General features: G+C 39.3%; 6 protein-coding genes and 1 pseudogene across 9 annotated transcripts in view; all 7 read right to left on the reverse strand.

The window, feature by feature from the left end:
* Positions 1-427, reverse strand: part of LOC104769110 (2-oxoisovalerate dehydrogenase subunit alpha 2, mitochondrial) — a 2,907-nt gene extending 2,480 nt beyond the window's left edge. The window contains exon 1 of the mRNA XM_010493244.2: positions 77-427. Within this exon, the coding sequence (XP_010491546.1) occupies positions 77-265 (189 nt within the window). The 5' untranslated portion in view covers positions 266-427. The remainder of the gene's footprint in view (positions 1-76) is intronic.
* Positions 571-1,871, reverse strand: LOC104769112 (probable gamma-secretase subunit PEN-2). Its single transcript, XM_010493246.2, has 2 exons — positions 1,551-1,871; positions 571-942 (listed from the first exon to the last, which is right to left on the reverse strand). Exons 1-2 carry the CDS (start codon positions 1,822-1,824, stop codon positions 782-784), a joined length of 435 nt encoding a protein of 144 aa, XP_010491548.1. The 5' UTR covers positions 1,825-1,871; the 3' UTR covers positions 571-781.
* On the reverse strand, positions 2,048-3,282 carry LOC104769113 (pentatricopeptide repeat-containing protein At1g62350-like). Its single transcript, XM_010493247.2, has 2 exons — positions 2,853-3,282; positions 2,048-2,773 (listed from the first exon to the last, which is right to left on the reverse strand). Exons 1-2 carry the CDS (start codon positions 3,213-3,215, stop codon positions 2,354-2,356), a joined length of 783 nt encoding a protein of 260 aa, XP_010491549.1. The 5' UTR covers positions 3,216-3,282; the 3' UTR covers positions 2,048-2,353.
* LOC104772175 lies at positions 3,456-5,377 on the reverse strand (annotated as a pseudogene).
* Positions 5,783-8,573, reverse strand: LOC104769114 (NAC domain-containing protein 82-like). Of its 3 annotated transcripts, none has more exons than XM_010493250.2 (5): positions 8,428-8,573; positions 7,592-8,082; positions 7,233-7,510; positions 6,538-6,966; positions 5,783-6,334 (listed from the first exon to the last, which is right to left on the reverse strand). In XM_010493250.2, exons 2-5 carry the CDS (start codon positions 7,746-7,748, stop codon positions 6,002-6,004), a joined length of 1,197 nt encoding a protein of 398 aa, XP_010491552.1. In that variant the 5' UTR covers positions 7,749-8,082; positions 8,428-8,573; the 3' UTR covers positions 5,783-6,001. The 3 variants fall into 3 exon arrangements, with proteins under 3 accessions (XP_010491552.1, XP_010491551.1, XP_010491550.1); XM_010493249.2 differs by having other exon boundaries at positions 7,592-8,101; XM_010493248.2 differs by having other exon boundaries at positions 7,592-8,573.
* Positions 8,929-15,925, reverse strand: LOC104769115 (phosphatidylinositol 4-kinase beta 2-like). 2 transcript variants are annotated; one of them, XM_010493252.2, is made up of 17 exons: positions 15,702-15,925; positions 13,930-15,489; positions 13,410-13,601; positions 13,254-13,302; positions 12,906-13,038; positions 12,312-12,750; positions 11,956-12,036; positions 11,750-11,869; positions 11,139-11,208; positions 10,855-10,952; positions 10,660-10,764; positions 10,222-10,275; positions 9,907-10,050; positions 9,764-9,817; positions 9,603-9,677; positions 9,384-9,467; positions 8,929-9,286 (listed from the first exon to the last, which is right to left on the reverse strand). In XM_010493252.2, the coding sequence occupies exons 2-17, from the start codon at positions 15,487-15,489 to the stop codon at positions 9,185-9,187; spliced, it is 3,360 nt and encodes a 1,119-aa protein (XP_010491554.1). In that variant the 5' UTR covers positions 15,702-15,925; the 3' UTR covers positions 8,929-9,184. The 2 variants fall into 2 exon arrangements, with proteins under 2 accessions (XP_010491554.1, XP_010491553.1); XM_010493251.2 differs by having other exon boundaries at positions 13,930-15,925.
* On the reverse strand, positions 16,398-18,647 carry LOC104772176 (laccase-14-like). Its single transcript, XM_010496819.1, is given in 7 exon segments — positions 16,398-16,528; positions 16,683-17,624; positions 17,714-17,845; positions 17,959-17,994; positions 17,997-18,202; positions 18,291-18,442; positions 18,525-18,647. Coding segments are annotated over 7 exon segments (1,722 nt in total).

The following is an 18,726-nucleotide window of genomic DNA, read 5'->3' on the forward strand; positions in this document are numbered from 1 at the left end:
AAAAAAAAAAAAAAAAAAAAAAAAAAACAAAAAACGAGAGAGTAATTGGGGGAATTGGTAAACATATTGCATGCACCTGAGCGTTGGCGTCTTCGTGCTCGCCAACACTCGAGAGTTTCTCTGCCATGGTGTTACAGAACCGACTAATTGGATTCTGTGAAACTCGAGTCGTGTGGCTCGCAGTACCGAAACCGAGGTTGTTATGTCTGAGGAGAATGTTGAGGAAATTCGATTTCGAGAGGGAAGATCTCAAACGCAGAGCCATATTTTTTTGTTTTCCCGATTTGATTGAAGAAAATGGATGGAGGGCGACACAAACAAGAGTGGTGGTGTGTTGAGGAGTAGGTAGATAGAGAGAGAGGTTCTTGTTTAAGTGTTGGTTCTTGTCTTTGAGTTATGTGTTTTTTGTTTCAGGTACGGATAGATTCCCTTAATTAGAAAACTGGAATCTTTTAAGAACCGTGATTGTCAAACGCTGACTCAACGATGGAAGACAAATATGGGCCACAAGACTATTTAAATGGCCCATTTGGGTTACACTTTGAACAGTTGTTTTGTTTGGCACACATCTACCGAGAGAACCTAATTACTTCATTGATAGATGAATTATCCAAGCCAACTTACATTCACTCACACCAGTGATCTCCACTTTTGTTAAAAACAACTTGATGCTTGCAAAGAAACACAGGAGAAACGGAATAGGCAAAGTTCTAAAGGCAATGTGATCTTCCTGTTTTTACTACGTTAACCATAAACGATAGAGAGAAAACCCTTGAGGGAGCTAAGCCAAGCCAGACAAGCCGAGACGATCAGCAACGTTGTACATAACCAGCTTATCATAAACAGGGCCGAAAAGCTGTTCTCCTCCTATCGAGAACGTCAATGCCCACGCGGAAAGAAGAGCTGTAAAGACACTGAAGCCGATTGCTGACCTGACAACATCTGCAGTAACAGAAGAAGATTTTCAAAGGAGTAAGAGAGGATAATGTACATATCTTCATAACTGAAAAAGAGATACAAAAGTTTAAACTTCTTAGAGTCAGAACTAGCAAAATAACTCAAAAGACAAAACAAGAATGAATGAATGATCATCAATTCCAGAGTAGTGTCCCCCCAGATCAAAGGCAATAACACATCAAAGCCAGTCGTGACGAGTGAGAATAGAGTATAGTGGTCGCCCATATCAAAAAAGGATACACTATCATCATAGAACATTGATAAATTGTGAACAATCTCATTAGCCACTCCCCTTTAACTTATTCTGTTTATTGCTTCCTATAAACTAACTCTAATGGTATCTATCTCTCTACACACTAAATGTTAAAAACTTCATAAGATTTTTAAACCTGAATATGCCAGTACACAGTTAAATCTTTAAACTCCAGTGGACTTATAGCCATTACAGTATAGAAACAGTAAATACCAGCAAGATTGTACTATTTCAGAGGATCTAGTGCCAGAATCAAAAGACCCCAATTCTTAACATTCCCAAAAATTTCCGGGATACGAAGATCAAAAACGGTATCTACTACAACAATCTGAAAACTTACAATTGCGGATTTGAGGGAACGCTCGAGCGTGACGAAGAACAGGCCAGAAGTAGAAGCAATTGACAAACCAAAGCCAAGGCAAGAGAGCGAAACCGAACTTGTAGAATCGACGCGCGTAATCCACCGATGCTTCCTCCGTTAACCCCAACGGACCGTCTATGGTTGGCCAAACCTGCGCTGAAGAGATGATCGTCGACAATGGGTTTGGAGTCGGATTCGGATTCCGATTGCGTATAGGGTTCAGATTGGGGTCGTCGCTCCGTGAATCCTCCATTTTGCTCAGCCACTTGAGAAACAAAAAAAAAAAACTGAAAAAAAAAAAACTCAGGAATAAAAATTGAACACCCGAGAAGCAACGACGTCGTTTCTGCGTAACACTTATGTACGAGTCTCACATAGCACCATAATTTGTACATAAAAACAAAGATGAAATTGAGGTACTGCAACCTTCTCAACTAAGAATCCTCAAATTGTTACATTTTACATCAACAAGAGCATTACGAATAAAACTGCAATTGTTATGGATTTGTGTAGCTATAATTGTCTGTCTCCATAGACTTGAGTGACTGTAGAACAGATACAAGTTTCGTATCTTCTCTGATACAATCCAAAAACGCGTACACGGTGGTAACACTCCAATGTTACAACTTACAACATACAAGCCTACATGATATGGTTCGGCTAACCTTAGATACAAAAATCCAGGCATCATCTAATCGGCTCCTACTTGGAAGATATTAGTATACAGTATGATCAAACTTCGAGCTCTACTGAACATCAAACCATGAAGAGTTCCATCATTATTAGATCAACACACCACGAGTCCCACTAGATACTTCTTCATCTTCTTCAACAAACTCAAGTGAATCACCATAATACTCATGAGCATCTTGTCTAACAATAGCCGATAAACCCATTTCACCATTTGATTCAAGACCTAAAACCAAAATCCTAAAGGAAGACCTATCAGGCTCATACCCAATTGATTGCATAAAGGCATAACAATCCATGACAAGATCAAACAGCTTATGATTCAAAAGTGTCGTCAAGAGAGTGTTGAAGCCTTCAACATCAGCCATTAAACCCTTTTCTGATTTCATTTCATAGTAAAGATACTTAACCTCTTCGATCAAACTAGTATCCTCCGCCATAACAGTGATCATATCTGAGTATAATCTCACCTGAGGCTTGTACCAATACTCTTTTCGAATCTCTTCAAATACCTAAAAACGAATTTCAAAATTTAAGATATAACCACAGCTCAAACATGATGGATTGAGAGAGAGAGAGAGAGAGACGAACCTTGAGAGCTAGAGAGCACTCGCTTTGGCGTAATAGCTCTCTGAGAACGGCGACCATATCGAATTTTAAGAGACGACGGAATTTGGAATCGATTACACGATCGAGCATTGGTGAAGAAGACGTGGGAGAAGGAGTAGGAGGAGGAAGAAGAGGATTAGCTCGCTTTAAAGCTTGAACCGCTTGAATCGCTTCGATACTGAGCATTCGACCTCTCTGCAATGGTTTCCTGTTCTTGCCACGGTCTCTCATCTTTATCACCATAGCTCGCCGGAGAACCGGAAACCTGACGCCGTTACCACCGCGTAAACTAAAGCCGAGATTGAGAATCTCCTCGCCGCAACTTCGCAGGCCAATCCCTTCCATATTCGCCGTTACTCTCTCCGTCTCCCTCTTGAGTGGTGGTGGTGACAAAAAGGAACAGAAATTGACGCGAAATTACAAATAATACCCTTCTGACTTCATGAAGATGAATCCTTAACCGGTACTCAGATTTAAACCGGTTGGTATTTCAATTTGATCATAAAAAATGTCTATTAAATTAATGAAGGTGTGTGTATTATTTATCTCCTTTGATCAAAAAAACAAATGTGATATGTAGTAAAATTACATGTAGCATTCAAGAACCAAATTGTAAAAACGTAAGTCTGATTCTTGTTTTACATCTGAGAGCTTATGAACAGAGTTGTCTACCTCACCATGTTGTAGAGCTCGGATCAAATCAACGACGCTCCTGTCAGTTTCGCTTTTCGTTTGAACATTTGAAAACGATCTTGTAAGATTCTGAGAGAGTCTTTAGACGTTTGCGATGGTGATGGAGTTAAAGATGATGTTGCATCACCCAAGCCTTTGGAAAGGGCAACGTATTTGAAAACGAGATGTTTATAATTATCAAGCAAGCCTTCAACATCTCCTATTGTTAAATCAGCAACACTTGCAAACATGTAAGGATACTCTTGATAGATTTGTGTTCCCTCACTCCTATCATTCAAAAGTGTAGCGGCACCCTTGATTGGTGTTTCACTGTTCGTACTCAGTGTTTCATTGGTGGTGGTAACAGAGAGACTATCAGACGATTTTGTATGCAAAAGTGTGTTTTCTCTCTTAGGACTATGATGAGCAGTGGGTGCAGCGCCGTGATCAGTTTGATAAGACTGGCTGCTTGACATACCAGACATACGTGTCCGTGCAGATTCCATTTTATTTTCAAAGTCAGCTTCATCCATTGAGAGGGATTTTGCATCAATGCTAGAGATGAAAGACTCTGCAGAGAGTATGTTGGTGAATAAGTAGGCAGCTTCACCAACCAGTTTAGATTGACGCCTATATCTTTGTATATACAACAAGTTTGAGTGAAATTGTGGAGGGTTAGCCTGAACCAAAACAATAGTAAATAATGATGATCATTAGTAAATGTAGTTTCACAATGCAAGGATAAGAGTATGAAATACACATAAAGACATCAGAAACCATGCATCATGCATATAAAAATTGTTTTAAACCTTACCTGAATGGTAACATATATAAGAACAGGAAGAAATTGGTCAGCACCAGGTGCATTCTCGTTTGAAGCAATTGAAGCATTTAGCAGTAAGTTATTAATCACTTTGCAGCACCTAAGGATACACATAAGCTTATCACGAGGACTATTGTACATGTTTATCTTCTGGAGCTCTTTTTGAGCTAGCTGCCATAAAAGAAGAGGATGCATTAATTATCACAGGCAAGTAGCATTATTTGAAAAAAATAGACTAAAGCTACCGAGAGCAAGCTCGAGTGGGACTTACGAGCCATGATGTTTGGTTTTGAAAAGTTGGTTGTATATCCAAGTTTTCAGGAGCTACGAATTGTTTAAGCAACGACATCTTCTGAAAGAGTTTCTCATCAGAGATAACATCCTCGGTGTCTGATGCAAAAACCCGTGGATATAACTTTGTCATTACATACTTCTCCAGGCCCTGCATGTGTGTGTATTACAGAACATGATTAAAGGCAGCTAAAATAAATAAATAACAGAAGAATGTTGTGATAATACTTACATCTCCAGCATTGTCCAATTCATCCTCGGAACAACCAGACCAAAGTGGATGAGCCCTGAAAGCAGCTTCCATCTTGGAAAAGAACTCTTGAACTGCATCACAGTCTTTTTCAGGGTTTGGTGCGGTGTTCAAGATCGAAACAATGAAACTGCAAACATCAATTAAAAAAAGAAACATATCTTTTGAAATTTGTAGGTAGAGAGACCAACAATACAATTGATAACCAGAGGAATCATATATAATATAAGATCATGACACATTGTAAGAAGAGAGAGAGAGCAATGTCAAATTAGTAAAGATACTTGCAGTCACATGTATAATGGAGAGCAAATAAACCTAAAACACACGAACACTTAGAGAGAAAGAGAACCTTTTAATTGATTTGATGAAATCTTTGGCGGAGGGTTTACTCAGAAAATTATGGAGACCCGAGAAGACGTCTGTGTTCTCCATCACCCCTCCCGATACCGTACGATCGACGTCAATATCTCTGAACGAACGAACGAACAATTGGGAAAGAGAAAATTGAATTCAAAGTCAGCAGCACTCGGGTTTATTAATCAAATTGCTCAAACCCAAAAGCTATAAATAAACCGAGATCGATTCGATGATGCTGTAGGTTGGGCCAACCAAATAGGCCTACGAAGCCCATTTAATTCCAAAATCAAACCGTCTTTGTTTTTGGTCCTGTACGGTTCTTCTTCTTCTTCTTGCGTATGTCTTTCCTTCTTGTCTTGTGATTTGACTTTTGGCTATATAATGTTCGTGTTTTCCTTGTCTGGGGTTTTGTTATGCCCTGATTCGTTTTTTAGTCGGTAAATTCAATCGTCAGTGTTTTTTAAAGAAGCATTCATCAATTGATCTTATTCTTATCAGCTAGACGCTTATAAGCCATAACAAAAGAAGCAAGTTGCAAAAAATGTTGAAAATGTTAATAAATACGGCAAGCGAAGGAAGACATAGAGAAATGTCGACAGATTGAGAGGTTTACTAATTCAAAGACAAGAAAAGTCCAGAAATTGAATAAACAAAGGTGGTGGGTGCTTCTTTTCTTCTCTCTGATGAGCATCTGTTGATTTGTTGAAGCAGACCGACCTGGGGCAGAAGAAGTTTTCATCTTTTTCCAGAGTCTGGTCCATGTCTCATGTTAGCAGAAAAGCCATAAGGATCATCATCATTAGCAGCAGAGAAGTCAAAGTGGCCTTGATTATACAGATAGGAGCTTCTCGAGTCATTGACATTCCCAGTTTGTGGATTTAATGGAGCAGTCAGAGGAGGTAGTAATGGAGCAGTGAGATCTTGTAGCTCTAAGTATAACTCCGAGTTTTCAATTAGGTCGTACGTGGACGTCCTTGGCATGTTGTTTTGCATATCGCCCAGGTCTGGTAATCCGTTGAAAATGCCTTCTAAGGAAACCGGAGCTGAGACACCGGGGTCATGTATTGCCTGAGGAATGATAAACTATGAGATACACAGACTTACAAAACAGCAAGAATTGATTTGGATGGTCAACAAATACAGAGCTTTTCTAATGGTTACTACGATTCAATGCCACTAAAACAAGCTTCAAAGCAGCCTTACTATAGGCAGTGACACTGGCTTCTTATCATTACACTAAGCCAAAGAAGAAAGAATTCCAAAAACCTAACCTCATTGGGGAACCCCAAGAATTCTTCGTCATCATCAAATAGATCCAACATTGCATATAAGTCATCATTGTTGTTGTCGGGGGTCTGTAAGGTCTCTGCCAGAGGTGTAACAGACATAGTAGCGTTAGCTGCATCACTTGGATCTGGAAGTTTGCTGGTGGTATTAGTTGTAGTTGGTAGGAAATCGGAGACACACGATTCTGATATCATGCCACCGAAGCAATCCTTGTTGGGGTCATCTGCGACAGTCACAGCCAGACTGGTTTCTTTGCTAGGCTCATGAAAGATTGTGGCATTGCTCGTCGTAGGAACATCAGTACGTTCTTCCTCATCGCTCCAGTCCTCTTCTCTAAATGGAGCTCCATATTGGGCACCATTTCTAGGTCCTGGTCCATCTTTTTTAAACAGAACGCACACCACATAAGTATCCTGCAGTCCAAAACATAATTGTAAGTTAAGAAAGAGTGATATAAGAAGTAATAAACTATAAAACTAAACATATAGGAAACAATATATAAGTGGAAGAAGGGAAAAGTTGCAGGCAGGATAAGGCAGTTATAAGGTTCGATGAAAAACAGAACAGCCACACATCAACCCCAACACAGTATCAGAGCAACAAGCTATCATCATTAAGTACTGAAACCTAAACACATGTTCAACTTAAAATCATACCACCGTTGATAAGTTTCTAATACCTGAGGAACATTCATCTGCGTCAGTGCCTTGTCTTCAAGCCTGTATTCATGCATAACCCAATCAGTGCGCTCCCCGCGAGGCGACTTTCCAAAGTGATAAACCAGAGTTTTAATTTTCCCCACAACTTCAGAATTGCACAGAACAGGTCTCTCCTTCCCAGTGGTCTTCCAGTAACCACAGTCAGTTGCACGGTTTGCCCTAACCCCGCTAGCATACTTCTTTTCCCTCGGGCAGAAGAAGTGCCACTTAAGATCCCCACCTTTGATATAAGACATATCTGTAACGACAAAGACTCCCAAGTTAGAGATAATCGAAAACATGAGAGTAACAGAACAAGAAGGTTTATCAGAATAGATACCAGGTAAATCAGGGGGTTCAAACTTGTAAATGTCAACATCAGCAATAGCATCAACAATGAGCTTCTTCCCAAGTATTTTCCTCTTCAAGTAATATCTCACGAGTTCAACATCAGTCGGGTGGAAACGAAATCCAGGAGCCAACTTAGTTTTCCCCATTGGCGAATCCAAAGGGGAAAACTTTGCACAATCTTCTGTAAACTCCTCACCAGTAAAAGTGAGAGGCTTGCACAGAAAAGCTTAAGTCTTCAAGTTCAAAGTAAACAGTACGAACACAAGCGAGTGATTTGTAATCAAACTAGACAGAAAAAAATCCAAAGAAGCCAAGAAGAAATAGAGAAAATAAAGAAGAGAGAGAGAGAAGAAGAGGTGACGAAGGTCAAGTCCAGTGCCTAAACAAGATTATCTGAAAACACCACAACCTCCCCCTGCTCATATAACCACAGTCACACCAAAGAAAAGATGGATCCTTCTTGCAGAGATCAACAGACATCTGGTGTACAACGTAAAGCCTGTTATTGAGACATTGACACCAAAAACAAAAAAAAGAAGAAGAAGATTTCAACTACACCCCAACCAAGACAAATACACAAAGGAGGCAACTCATCAACTCTTAAAGTATCAAATCATCATAAAGACAGAATTTTTCAGGGATCTAAGCTTAGACGATGTAAACGCCCTAAAAACTGATTACACGAACAGAATCAAAAGAGACAGAGAAACCCATTTCAGGAATTGAAAAAAAGGTAAACGACAACGACGACTAGATCGGAAAAAATCAGAGAGGAATCACAAAATCAACATCGACCAGAACTAGAATCAGAGAATAAAATCGTACCCGTGGAGAGACAGAGAGAGAGAGAAAAAGACTCGACGGAGGAAAGGACGATCGGCGTAAGGGGGAGGAGGCGACCGAGAGAGAGAAAAAGATTTAGAGAGATTTAGAGAGAATGGCGTGAAGGATAAGCCAGAGAACTGGGTCAAAGGGTTGAGGTATTAGGGTTTATATACGAGACAGCTCCAAAACCTTACGCCTTTGCTAATTGCTACTTCTACAGTAGCGGGCCCATTTTCAATCACAAAGCCTACTAAAAAACAGTGTAATTGTTTATACTTGAGTCAGGCCTAATTACATTTTTCTGTTTTTCTTCACTTAAGTTTTTTTTACTACTCAAAAGTCAAAATTATTAACTTGAGATTATTACACTGATCACAAAAGAAACAATTGTTTTATCTAACAGTTTGGGAAAAGGCAAAAAAAGGTTTATGAAGAAGATGAATTTACTTTTGGGTTTGCCATGCTCCTTTTATAGATAAAGGATATAAAAATCAAACTCTAGAACAAACTATCTTATATTATGTACAAAAGTGTTTTTGGTCACACAATGCCTCTCACTCTATTCTTGTAATTGATTTCCTTAAGAGTTCTCTAGAGCTCGAAGGTCTCTGATACTATACAGTTGTGAAAAAGGTTCTTCACATGCAATGAACATGGAGAACAACACAACCATGGTAGTATGTATACATGTTTTTAGTCTGTGGTCAGGTTGATTCACTGATGATGATATCTCAAAACTTTTTTACAAAATTAAGAATCACAATATTCCGTTCAACACCCTTTGGTAGTAATCGTATTGTCGTGTTCGCCAAGCATCTAAGCTGCTGCTGATTAGAGAGAGCACCAGAGAGACGCATTGCTGGTTATGACAAAAAGGAAACAGTTGTGATTGGAGACATCAATCTTATCAACGATGCTGGAATTGGTAAGAATTAAAAAGGAGACATGTAATTTACCTCTTCGGTTAAACTTAGATGGAACCTTTTTCTTAGATTCTGAATGGTGCGTGGACCACCTTTGAAGCAAGGAAAACCCGAATCCTGATTAAGCAAGAAACCGCACATATTCAGCCGAGAAATGATTTCGTTCCTTTATTAACTTATAATAGCTCTCCCACTTTTTCGATGCTTCTCGTCAGAAAATCGATAAGCAAATATTGACTCGGATTATATTACCTGTAACATTTCGACGAGAAGAATAATCCGTTCTGCATGCTTTCTACATGTCAGGAATCCTTGGATGCATAGCACCTGAAACAGTTGACCAGTGGAGGTACTACTTAATAGCTACAGACAGTAGGAGAAAATTAGAGCCTTTAAGTGACTTGGAGGGATACCTTGAAATAGTCAAAGAACTCGCTCGGAACTCCCTCCGCATCAGAATCCATGACCTAGATGTGGAAGTGTTTCCGAGTATATAATTAAACTAAAAGAATTTTCATTGCTTAAAAGTGAAGATTAATAAAAACGTGCGTCTTACCTCAAGAAGTTCCCTGGTGAGCTTAAATGGGGCACTCTCGAAGTTAACGCCACCAGGAGAATTTGAAAGCATAAAACCGAAATCAATGTGTATAATGTGACCTTCTTCATCCATCAGAAGGTTTCCATTATGGCGGTCTTTTATCTGAACGAGAAAACAATCGACATCACTAGCCATAAAACTAAGAGCAAGCCATTATGGAACTTATGAACATCACCATGAGTGCCAAACTCATAGATTCTTTCGTTCTTGTTCAAAGCACTTATCTTATGAATACATCATCCTGAGAGACGCAGTTGTTAAAAGAAAATCTACCTGCAGAAGGTAACAGACTAACGAATATCCAGCCATGCTCTCAACAAAATTCCTCTGCAAAAGAAGATTATTTGAAATATTATACACGGAGTGACATCTAACATAAATTGCTATTGCAGACACACTTTTAATTGATGCATGGAGAAGACTTTAATGCAGCCTATTATCAAATGTTCAACCATACATGTTAATTTTATGAAAACCCTTCTGCATAAAAGGGAACAAAAAAAAAAGTATAAGACATTTCAAGCTCTATATTTCTCTTGCTCAGAAACGGCTTCGGTATGAAATAATGAAATTGGGTCCTCTATTGCACACTCTTGTGGAGAGAATACATCTTATGTATATTCCACACTTCTCATTCGAACATCAGCATGTTTAAGTGACTGACTCGATGGCGGATTTGAATTATAAAAATGTACCTGAAGAGTACATTACCTGAGCAAGCTTAAAACTTGGAGAATTCTCTTTAAACTTGGCATCAAAAAAATCACGCAGGCTTGTGATGTTAGGGTATCTACTTTTAATAGAATGAATAGAAGCCTGCAGGAGAGAAAGGTGATACAATGACATGAGCTTTTTAAGATCAAAACAAGACTAGTTGCAGGATACCAAATAAAGTAGCATATTTACCGTATCTGGAATTGTTTCTATAAGGGCAGTGTATGAAGATGTAACCAAGACTTCATAAGGACGTAACCAGAGGGGAAGACCTGCTTCCTGGAATATATCTAGAACATGAACAAGGCCGTTACTATTTACTCACTATATAAGGCAGAAATTTGTGTATAGATGCTTATATAAGATGGCAGGATAGAAAATAGAAGACGACGATATAAAAGCACAGCTTGGGAAGCCAAACCCTAAAAACAATGAAATTACCAGGCACATGGTAAATAAATAAAAATATCACCCACCAAAAAAATGAGATATGAGTTGCACCGCAAGATGTTCCTGCCGACAGTCATCACCACTCTTCACAATGATCTGCAAAGATCTAGAGCTAGTTAACATCAAGAAGCAGGAAAAATTTGGACCAACATTGAATGACGCAGTTTCATCCAAGTTTTTTAACATGGTTATTCATAAGCAATCCGAATTCCTAGACAACAACTTTCAATGTCAACAAGTATAACCAACTTTACATGCAGCTGGAAAGAAACTAAAAGCAGAAACTTATCAAAAGCAGAACCCCTCACTGAATTATCAAAGACTCAAAGCAACAGTATTCAGTTTCAACGAGAAAAAAAAAAGCTATACAACGGACCAACTAATCTACGTACGAAAACTTTACAAGTAGTTTCTCTTCTTGATAAAACTTTGAGTAAAGCCTACTACTAATACATGTAACCGTATTTCTGAAGAATAAAAAAACCAGAGACCTTCGACTTCTATTCAAAATGATAGAGCATGGAGTAAAGCAAATACATTATTTATTTTGTTGCTACACAAGAAATTCAAGTAGAAAATATACTCTATAAGGAAAACCCAGCGGAAGATAAGTAGAATCGCTTTATCCAGTACTTACAGAACGCAAGTCCCAACCCGGTAGGTTTCCAAATAATGAATCTTTACCAATTCTTAGTCGCTTCCCTTCCCAAAATTCACCAGATAAGGCATCACCTGCTTTCAGCATTTCACCATTGGCCTGGTGAGCCACAAAAGAAAGGTTCAACACCTAGAAGACAAAACAATTAAAGGAATAACCTAATTCTCAAATCAACATGCAATCACCATAGACCGTGCATCTGATGAATCCTGACCAGCCCCTTTGAGAGGAAGACCAGGAGGTGCCTCCCCCTTCGCTGCAGCAGCCTGAACAAGTGATCACAGGGAGTTCGTTAAGAAAAATGACATCGAGCAGATAACACACACTTTTACAGCTGATATTTCATATCCAAACTTAGATGCATGTTTAGGTGAATAATCTGTATGGTATATTAGGAAACACATAATAGGTGAAGCAGAAACATTCCTTGATGAGTATGATGTTTTCAGTAAGCCAGAAGAGAAATGGAAAAGTAGCCAAATTTCACTAGATCAAAAACAGGTAGTTTCCTTTTACAAGTTTCTTATCAAGAAACACTCACCCTTACTTCCTCGTAGGCAACAATACTTGGAACACGACGATGTTCCTTTCGACGACGTGGGGCTCCTGGATCAGCAATGCTTTCCATTCTAAGACCTGGATCAGCCGTCAGCACCACCCTAACCCACTCAAGATCACTGTCCAGACCAGTCCTCAGGACACCAGTCACACCACTACTTACTGATTTGTTAAATGGAGTTCTATGCTTCTCCACCGAGAGACTTGCACTCACAAATTTTACCTCAGACTTATGAGTCATTGCTTCGTCAATTGCTTGAACAGTTGATAGTGACATTCGGTCTGCACTGTTACGGTAAACCTCCTGAGCAGTCGATAGTGGATAAGCCCATGGAGGTGGCTTTTGCAAGAATGCATCCCCATTTGCCACTGGAATGCCTCCTTTAGAAAGCTTAAGGGACTTAGATGTATCTTTAGCACCACTACAAAAGTTTCAGAGAAGATAATAAGAACAATGAGAGAGGGTTATCATGGAAACCCTTTAAAATATGATTAGAACATAAGAAAGTGACTTCTGAAAATATTAGAAGAAAAGCAAAAGCAGTGGATTAATCAAACTTCTGACTTTTATATTTACCTGGGTGTTTCCGCTTTCAAAACTTCCACGCATATCATATAAGGCACCTTTTCCCTAGAATTCAAAAGAACAGACTCGTCTTCAGGAATATTAATGACACGATAAACTCCTCTCCCCATTGGAAAACAAATTCCTGAAATGTAATTGAAATTTGAAAATATTATCAATATCTGATATTGAACCATTTACTGCAATAGAATGAACATAAACAGAGTAAAAAATAACAGCTTGAAAATGACTTCAATGCAAGAGGTGAGGTCTAAATGCCAAATGGATTGGAGCACTTGGCGCTCCTATGTGAGAAACACAACCGTACAAGAAAACCTAAGTTATAATTTAATGAAATACCTCCAGTAGTTTCAGCCTCGGCTACATGGGAATTGATCTCTGCAAGGGACTAAAACCAAAAAAACAAAACATAAAGTCTTAGTTAAAAATAAAGGAGAATGATAATATCTGCAATTTCATCATCAAAATATAGAAAGGTAGGGATAAAAGGATCACCTCACGAAGAGCAGTCTTCCGATCTTCAGTGGGAAAGATATCTACTAAATCATACGACGTTTCACATAATGCATGTACAAACTCCAAAGACTTGTGGTAAGCCCCTTTCCTGAACTGTGCTGCGGTATTAATTGGCAGTGGGGGCTTTTGAGATGGAGTATCATTCCGCTGTTTAGGTGAATCTGGACACTTCTGCAAAGATCAGAAAATTAATGTCAGCCTGCAAATCCAACACATATATTGAATGGCAGGCATACTACCTTTTTCCGCCAGCTAAATTCATTAAAATGAGATAAGATTGACATGATCTGGGAGCATCAGCGCTCTTGACTTATTTGCCATTATATACTATCATCCTATGAGGGTGAACTACCAGCAACACAAGCACAACTTTTTTCGATAGTCTAATATGTAAAGCTGATATCTCATCTTATATCCTATAAAGAAGTCTTGAATTTCTGAATGAATCGGGAGATGTGGGTTGAAAGAAAACACAAGATCAAGTCATATGAGGACAAACCTCGTTATATTTCTTTGAACCGAAAAGTTCAGAATCTTCAACAGACCGGTCACGATCTCTGAACAGTTTGCGGAAAAAGTTTTCTGTCCCAGGACTGCTTTCAACAATACCGACATTGCTGCTATTTTCATTTGCTGAAGTAGTTTTTGTGTCTTCTGGATGTCTATGGAACAATTTTTTGAACAATGAGAATTCTGAAGATTCATCATCCTCGTTTTCATTCGCATCATCGGCTTTGCCAGTGTCTTGCTTGTCTTCAAACTTCTCCTTAAAGAATCTTTTGAAAAATCCCTCGCTTTCATTATCTTCACCAGATTTTTCGTCAGCATGCACAATTTCATTATCTGACTCATTCCTGTCATTGCCAATTCTTTTCTCATCAAACTTTTCTTTGAAAAGTCTTTTAAGAAACCCATCTTTTCCCTCACCATCCACTGAGTGAGAAACTTTATCATCCTCATTCTTGCTCTCACGGAATAGTTTCTTGAAGAACCCTTCTGAGTTTGCATTTGGCTCCTCGTCTTCATTTTTACTCTCCCTCAATACCTTCTTGAAGAAACTTTCCGAGTTTGCACCCGATTCATCTTCATCTCCTTTATTATCCCGTAACAATCTCTTAAAGAATCCATCCGCACTCGATCTCAATTCCTCATCATCACCTTTACTACTCAAAATCCTCTTGAAGAACCCCTCGGAGTTGTTTGGTATCTCCTCCTCTTCTGATCTATTTTCCTTTAAAAGTCGCTTAAAGAACCCTTCTGAGTTTGACACTTGTCCATCGTCCTCACCTTTGCTGTCCCTCAAGATTCTCTTGAAAAATCCTTCCTTTTCACTTTCCTCGTCATCTTTGTCAGCTGACTTCCGAAACAACAAAGCATCTCTAACTTTAGGACTTGGGATCAGTCTCTTAAAAATCTTATTGTCATCCTCAGACAACTGACTACCACCATCCTGCAAGTTGCTCCCTGAGGAAGGTGAGAATAACAAAGACTTCTGTGTGGGAGGAGACAAAGTCAATGAGAAGAGCTTCTGTTTCGAAGACAAAAATTTATTAAAGACCGGATTCTTGCTCCCAGGAGTAAAAGGCTCATTCTGTGGCCGCATAAGAGTTGACCACTCACCCATCAGAGTGGCAGCAGTTTGGCACTTCTCATGAATCCTACCAATACCTTCATTATCATCAGAATCCTCAAGCTCAGCCAACAAAAACCAATGCACTTTCAGAGCTATTTTAAGTGACTTTGCACAGATATCTATGACAAACTTATCAAGAGAAGAACTTGGTTTGTGCACCATTAGGTAACAAATCTGGAAGAGATAGCTCTCAATACCAGATAAAGGAAGCGTATACATCCTATTGCATAAGTAATCCCTGACACCAGAATGCTGGTGCTTGTACAAATAACTGACAGCAATCCACTCACAAAAGAAGGAAGAGTCAAAAAATCGGATAAGCCACCCGTTTGAACCAGAGTCACCACTAAAGAGGTTACTAGGGGAGGAAATCTCACGGGGAGACTCAGCTGATACACCTCGAACCAGTGAAAGAAACTGCGCCATCTGCATTTTTTTTTTTTATGCTCACAGGTTCAGATCACTCTATGCTAAACCTTAAACGCTAAACTAACCTGAATCTCATATACTAAAATTCAAAATTCGAATCTCCAATCGATTGACAATGCTACAAATCACAGGTTCTCCTAACTAGAAAAACCTAAATGTAGAAGCACAAACCAAACGAGACAATCTCAGGGAGAAGAGTAAGAGAGAACCCAGTAATTAGCTTCTTGTCGAAAGCAATCCCATTATGAGTTGTAAGCTTAAGAAAATTCAAAATGTAGAGTTGAAAGTAGCGGAGTTCAATTAATCGCCGTCGTCGTCTCCGCCGTCTCAGCCCTTTGTCTGAGGCTTATAATGGCATACAACAAGAGAGGAGAGAGAGAGAGAGAGAGAAGAAGTAATTACTATTTGTTGACAGTATTTAAAAAAAAAAAAAATTAGTATGTCGAAATCGAATGATGGGATCTAACGTGCGCTGTAAAACCACGCGATCAAATCTTTCAGGGGCAATTTCGTTTGGTTTTCCCTCCATATTTATTGAGTTTTCACATAGATGGCGATTTAAATTTTGAATTTAAATACCACCAATCAAATTTGGTCAACATGTATCTTTCAAAAAAAAAAATTAAAGAAAATACTTTATTGATTTTAAATCAATTATGGGACTACAATTCAAAAGTCCATATGCAGAAAATTTCATAAAACTTTAATTGGTAAAAGCTTCGAAGAGTTGTGTAAATTTTAGTCATTGAAAATCTTTTTTTTTTTTTTATGACGATATAATGGATTGACAGAAACCTTCAAGTATTATTGAACATATGATTGATAAGGTACAAAATTTTATGATTATTGAATCGCAAAAACTAATGCACCAATCAGACTATTGTTTATTACAGTAATTAAACTAACTAACAAGAAGGCAGATCACGAGGAGGCTCGACCATTCGAGATGATTTAGTCGGTCCATCTTTCACTATGAACACTGCGTTCATTCCCCATGTGGCATGTCTCTCTATATGGCAATGCAACAACCACACCCCTATACATTAGTATAAACAAACCAAACCAAAACATCGTCAACTAAATAATAATACAAAAATAAAAACTTTTATAAATCTGATATGAAAATCAATTTTGCATGAAAACGTACGTTTGAGAGAAACGTAACAAAGTGTAGAGTAGTGTGAACTGACCTGGATTATTAGCTACGAATCTGACGGCGGTCCAGCCGTTAGGAGGAACACCGACGGTAGTCTCCTCCGGTGGATCAACTAGGTTATACTTCAACGGATCTTTCTTGCGATCAAAATTCCCAAAACCCGAACCCACGACGTAGAAGCTATACCCATGGAGATGAATCGGGTGATTATCTGAAGCCAACACGTTCGTCCCCTGTAAAACCAGCTCAACGCTCGAGTTGTAATCAAGAACAACCACTTTTGTCCCGAACCTCGTCGGAAACGGAAGATTCTCCCCCGTGTAATTGAATTCCGTCGGCGGATTTCTCGGGAAATCCTCCTGGAAAACGCCTCCGATGCGGCGGTAATAAGCTCTGAGAATGTCCGTCGACGGATTCACGAAGCTGATGTTGTTAACGCTCGACGAGAATCTCTTTCCGAAGGGGCCGTTACAAGGTTTATCGTCGGAGCAGTTCATCAAGTTCACGGAGATCGCGTAGAGAAGACGAGTGTCGATTTTAACCGGTACTTTAACCGGATGGTTACTGGATCCAAGACTTCTGAATTGGTTAGTGAACCGGGTAGATGCCTCGGTACGATTATAAGGAGGCAGGTAGGGTAAAACCGGTTGTTTTCTTCGGTTTAAAGAAACACCTTCGTATTGTAAGATGGCTGTGGTGGTGGTTTTGTCAAAACCGGCACCAAAGGCGGAGGAGTAAGATCGAGCCGCTACAAAGTAATTACTAGACCGCTGGTTAGCGTGGAGGAGGACGTCGATGGATTGTCCCGGAGTGATCATTAGGTAATTAGAATTGAAATGTTTTAAGTAGAGACCGTCTTTGCCGACAACGGTTAAGGTGTGGTTTGCGATTGCAAAGAAGAGTTCTTCGTCCATCACGGCGTTGATAATCCGGAGAAGGTATCGTCGGCCAGGCACCACCGTTATTGTGAATGTATCTGTTTCGGAATAATGAAGACAACTATGAAAATTTTGATTGATAAAAGTTTTGAGAGCTTTGTAGTGTTGAGACTTGGAAGAGACTTACCCGGTTTAGAGCAGGGGTATAGAGAACCGGGTTGTCCGTTTATGGTATATGCGTCAGAGATGGCCGGTTCACCTCCGGTTTTGTTAGCGTTTCCTGGTATATCCATTATGTTTTTCTTATTCCACCATTCACCTGTCAATTGTCACGTAACGTTACACCGTAACAATATTAATCCGAGATAAGCTTTTTTTCGTAACGCAATCATGCAGCCACCTAATCACATCAACAAAGTAGTGTGAGTGTACCTAAAATGAGAGGGATTTCATGGTGAGGCTTAGGAAAGGATAAGGTGAGCCACGTTTGGGATAGACAATAAACGCTCCATGGACGGTGGCACGTGCCCACTGGCTATGTGCGTGCCACCAGATTGTTCCTTCTTCAACCGTCAGATCAATTCTATATACATAGCTCTGTCCCGGTCGGATTGGACATTGAGTCACATATTCGGGTCCGTCCGACCATGGATTCCCGATTTGTCTTGCTCCGTGCCTGAAATATTAATCACTTAGTCTCTACATCGTATAAAACATTAGCTAGTCAATACTAATTCAACTTTATGATCAACAAGAGTGTTCACCAATGGAGGGTGATATTGTAATTTGCGTTGTTGACGACATTGACGACGAGCTTATCACCACGGTAGGCTTTCAACGCCGGTCCGGGATATTCTCCGTTCACCGTCAATATGTTTTTGGTATCACAAAGTCGAGTGTACGCTTTTGACTTTATCTGTGGATATAAAAATCGACGACATACACAATCAGTTTTATATATCCATTTCTCTATCTCTCTTAATATTTGTTTACACTACCGTGAAAGTGTGATGGTGATTCTTGGCTTCTGCGATCTGGAATGTATGAAGAACAAAGAGAAAGAAGACTATAGTCTCTAGTGTCTTAACGATTGTGTTTGAAATGTTGAGCTTGAACTCCATGGTTGTTCTTATGAACATGAAATCTCAACACAGGATGTATAATAAATCTTAGTTTTTGACTATATGTTGTATTTTACAC

The sequence above is a fragment of the Camelina sativa genome, chromosome 20, assembly GCF_000633955.1.
Source record: "Camelina sativa cultivar DH55 chromosome 20, Cs, whole genome shotgun sequence".
Taxonomy (NCBI): Eukaryota; Viridiplantae; Streptophyta; class Magnoliopsida; order Brassicales; family Brassicaceae; genus Camelina; species Camelina sativa.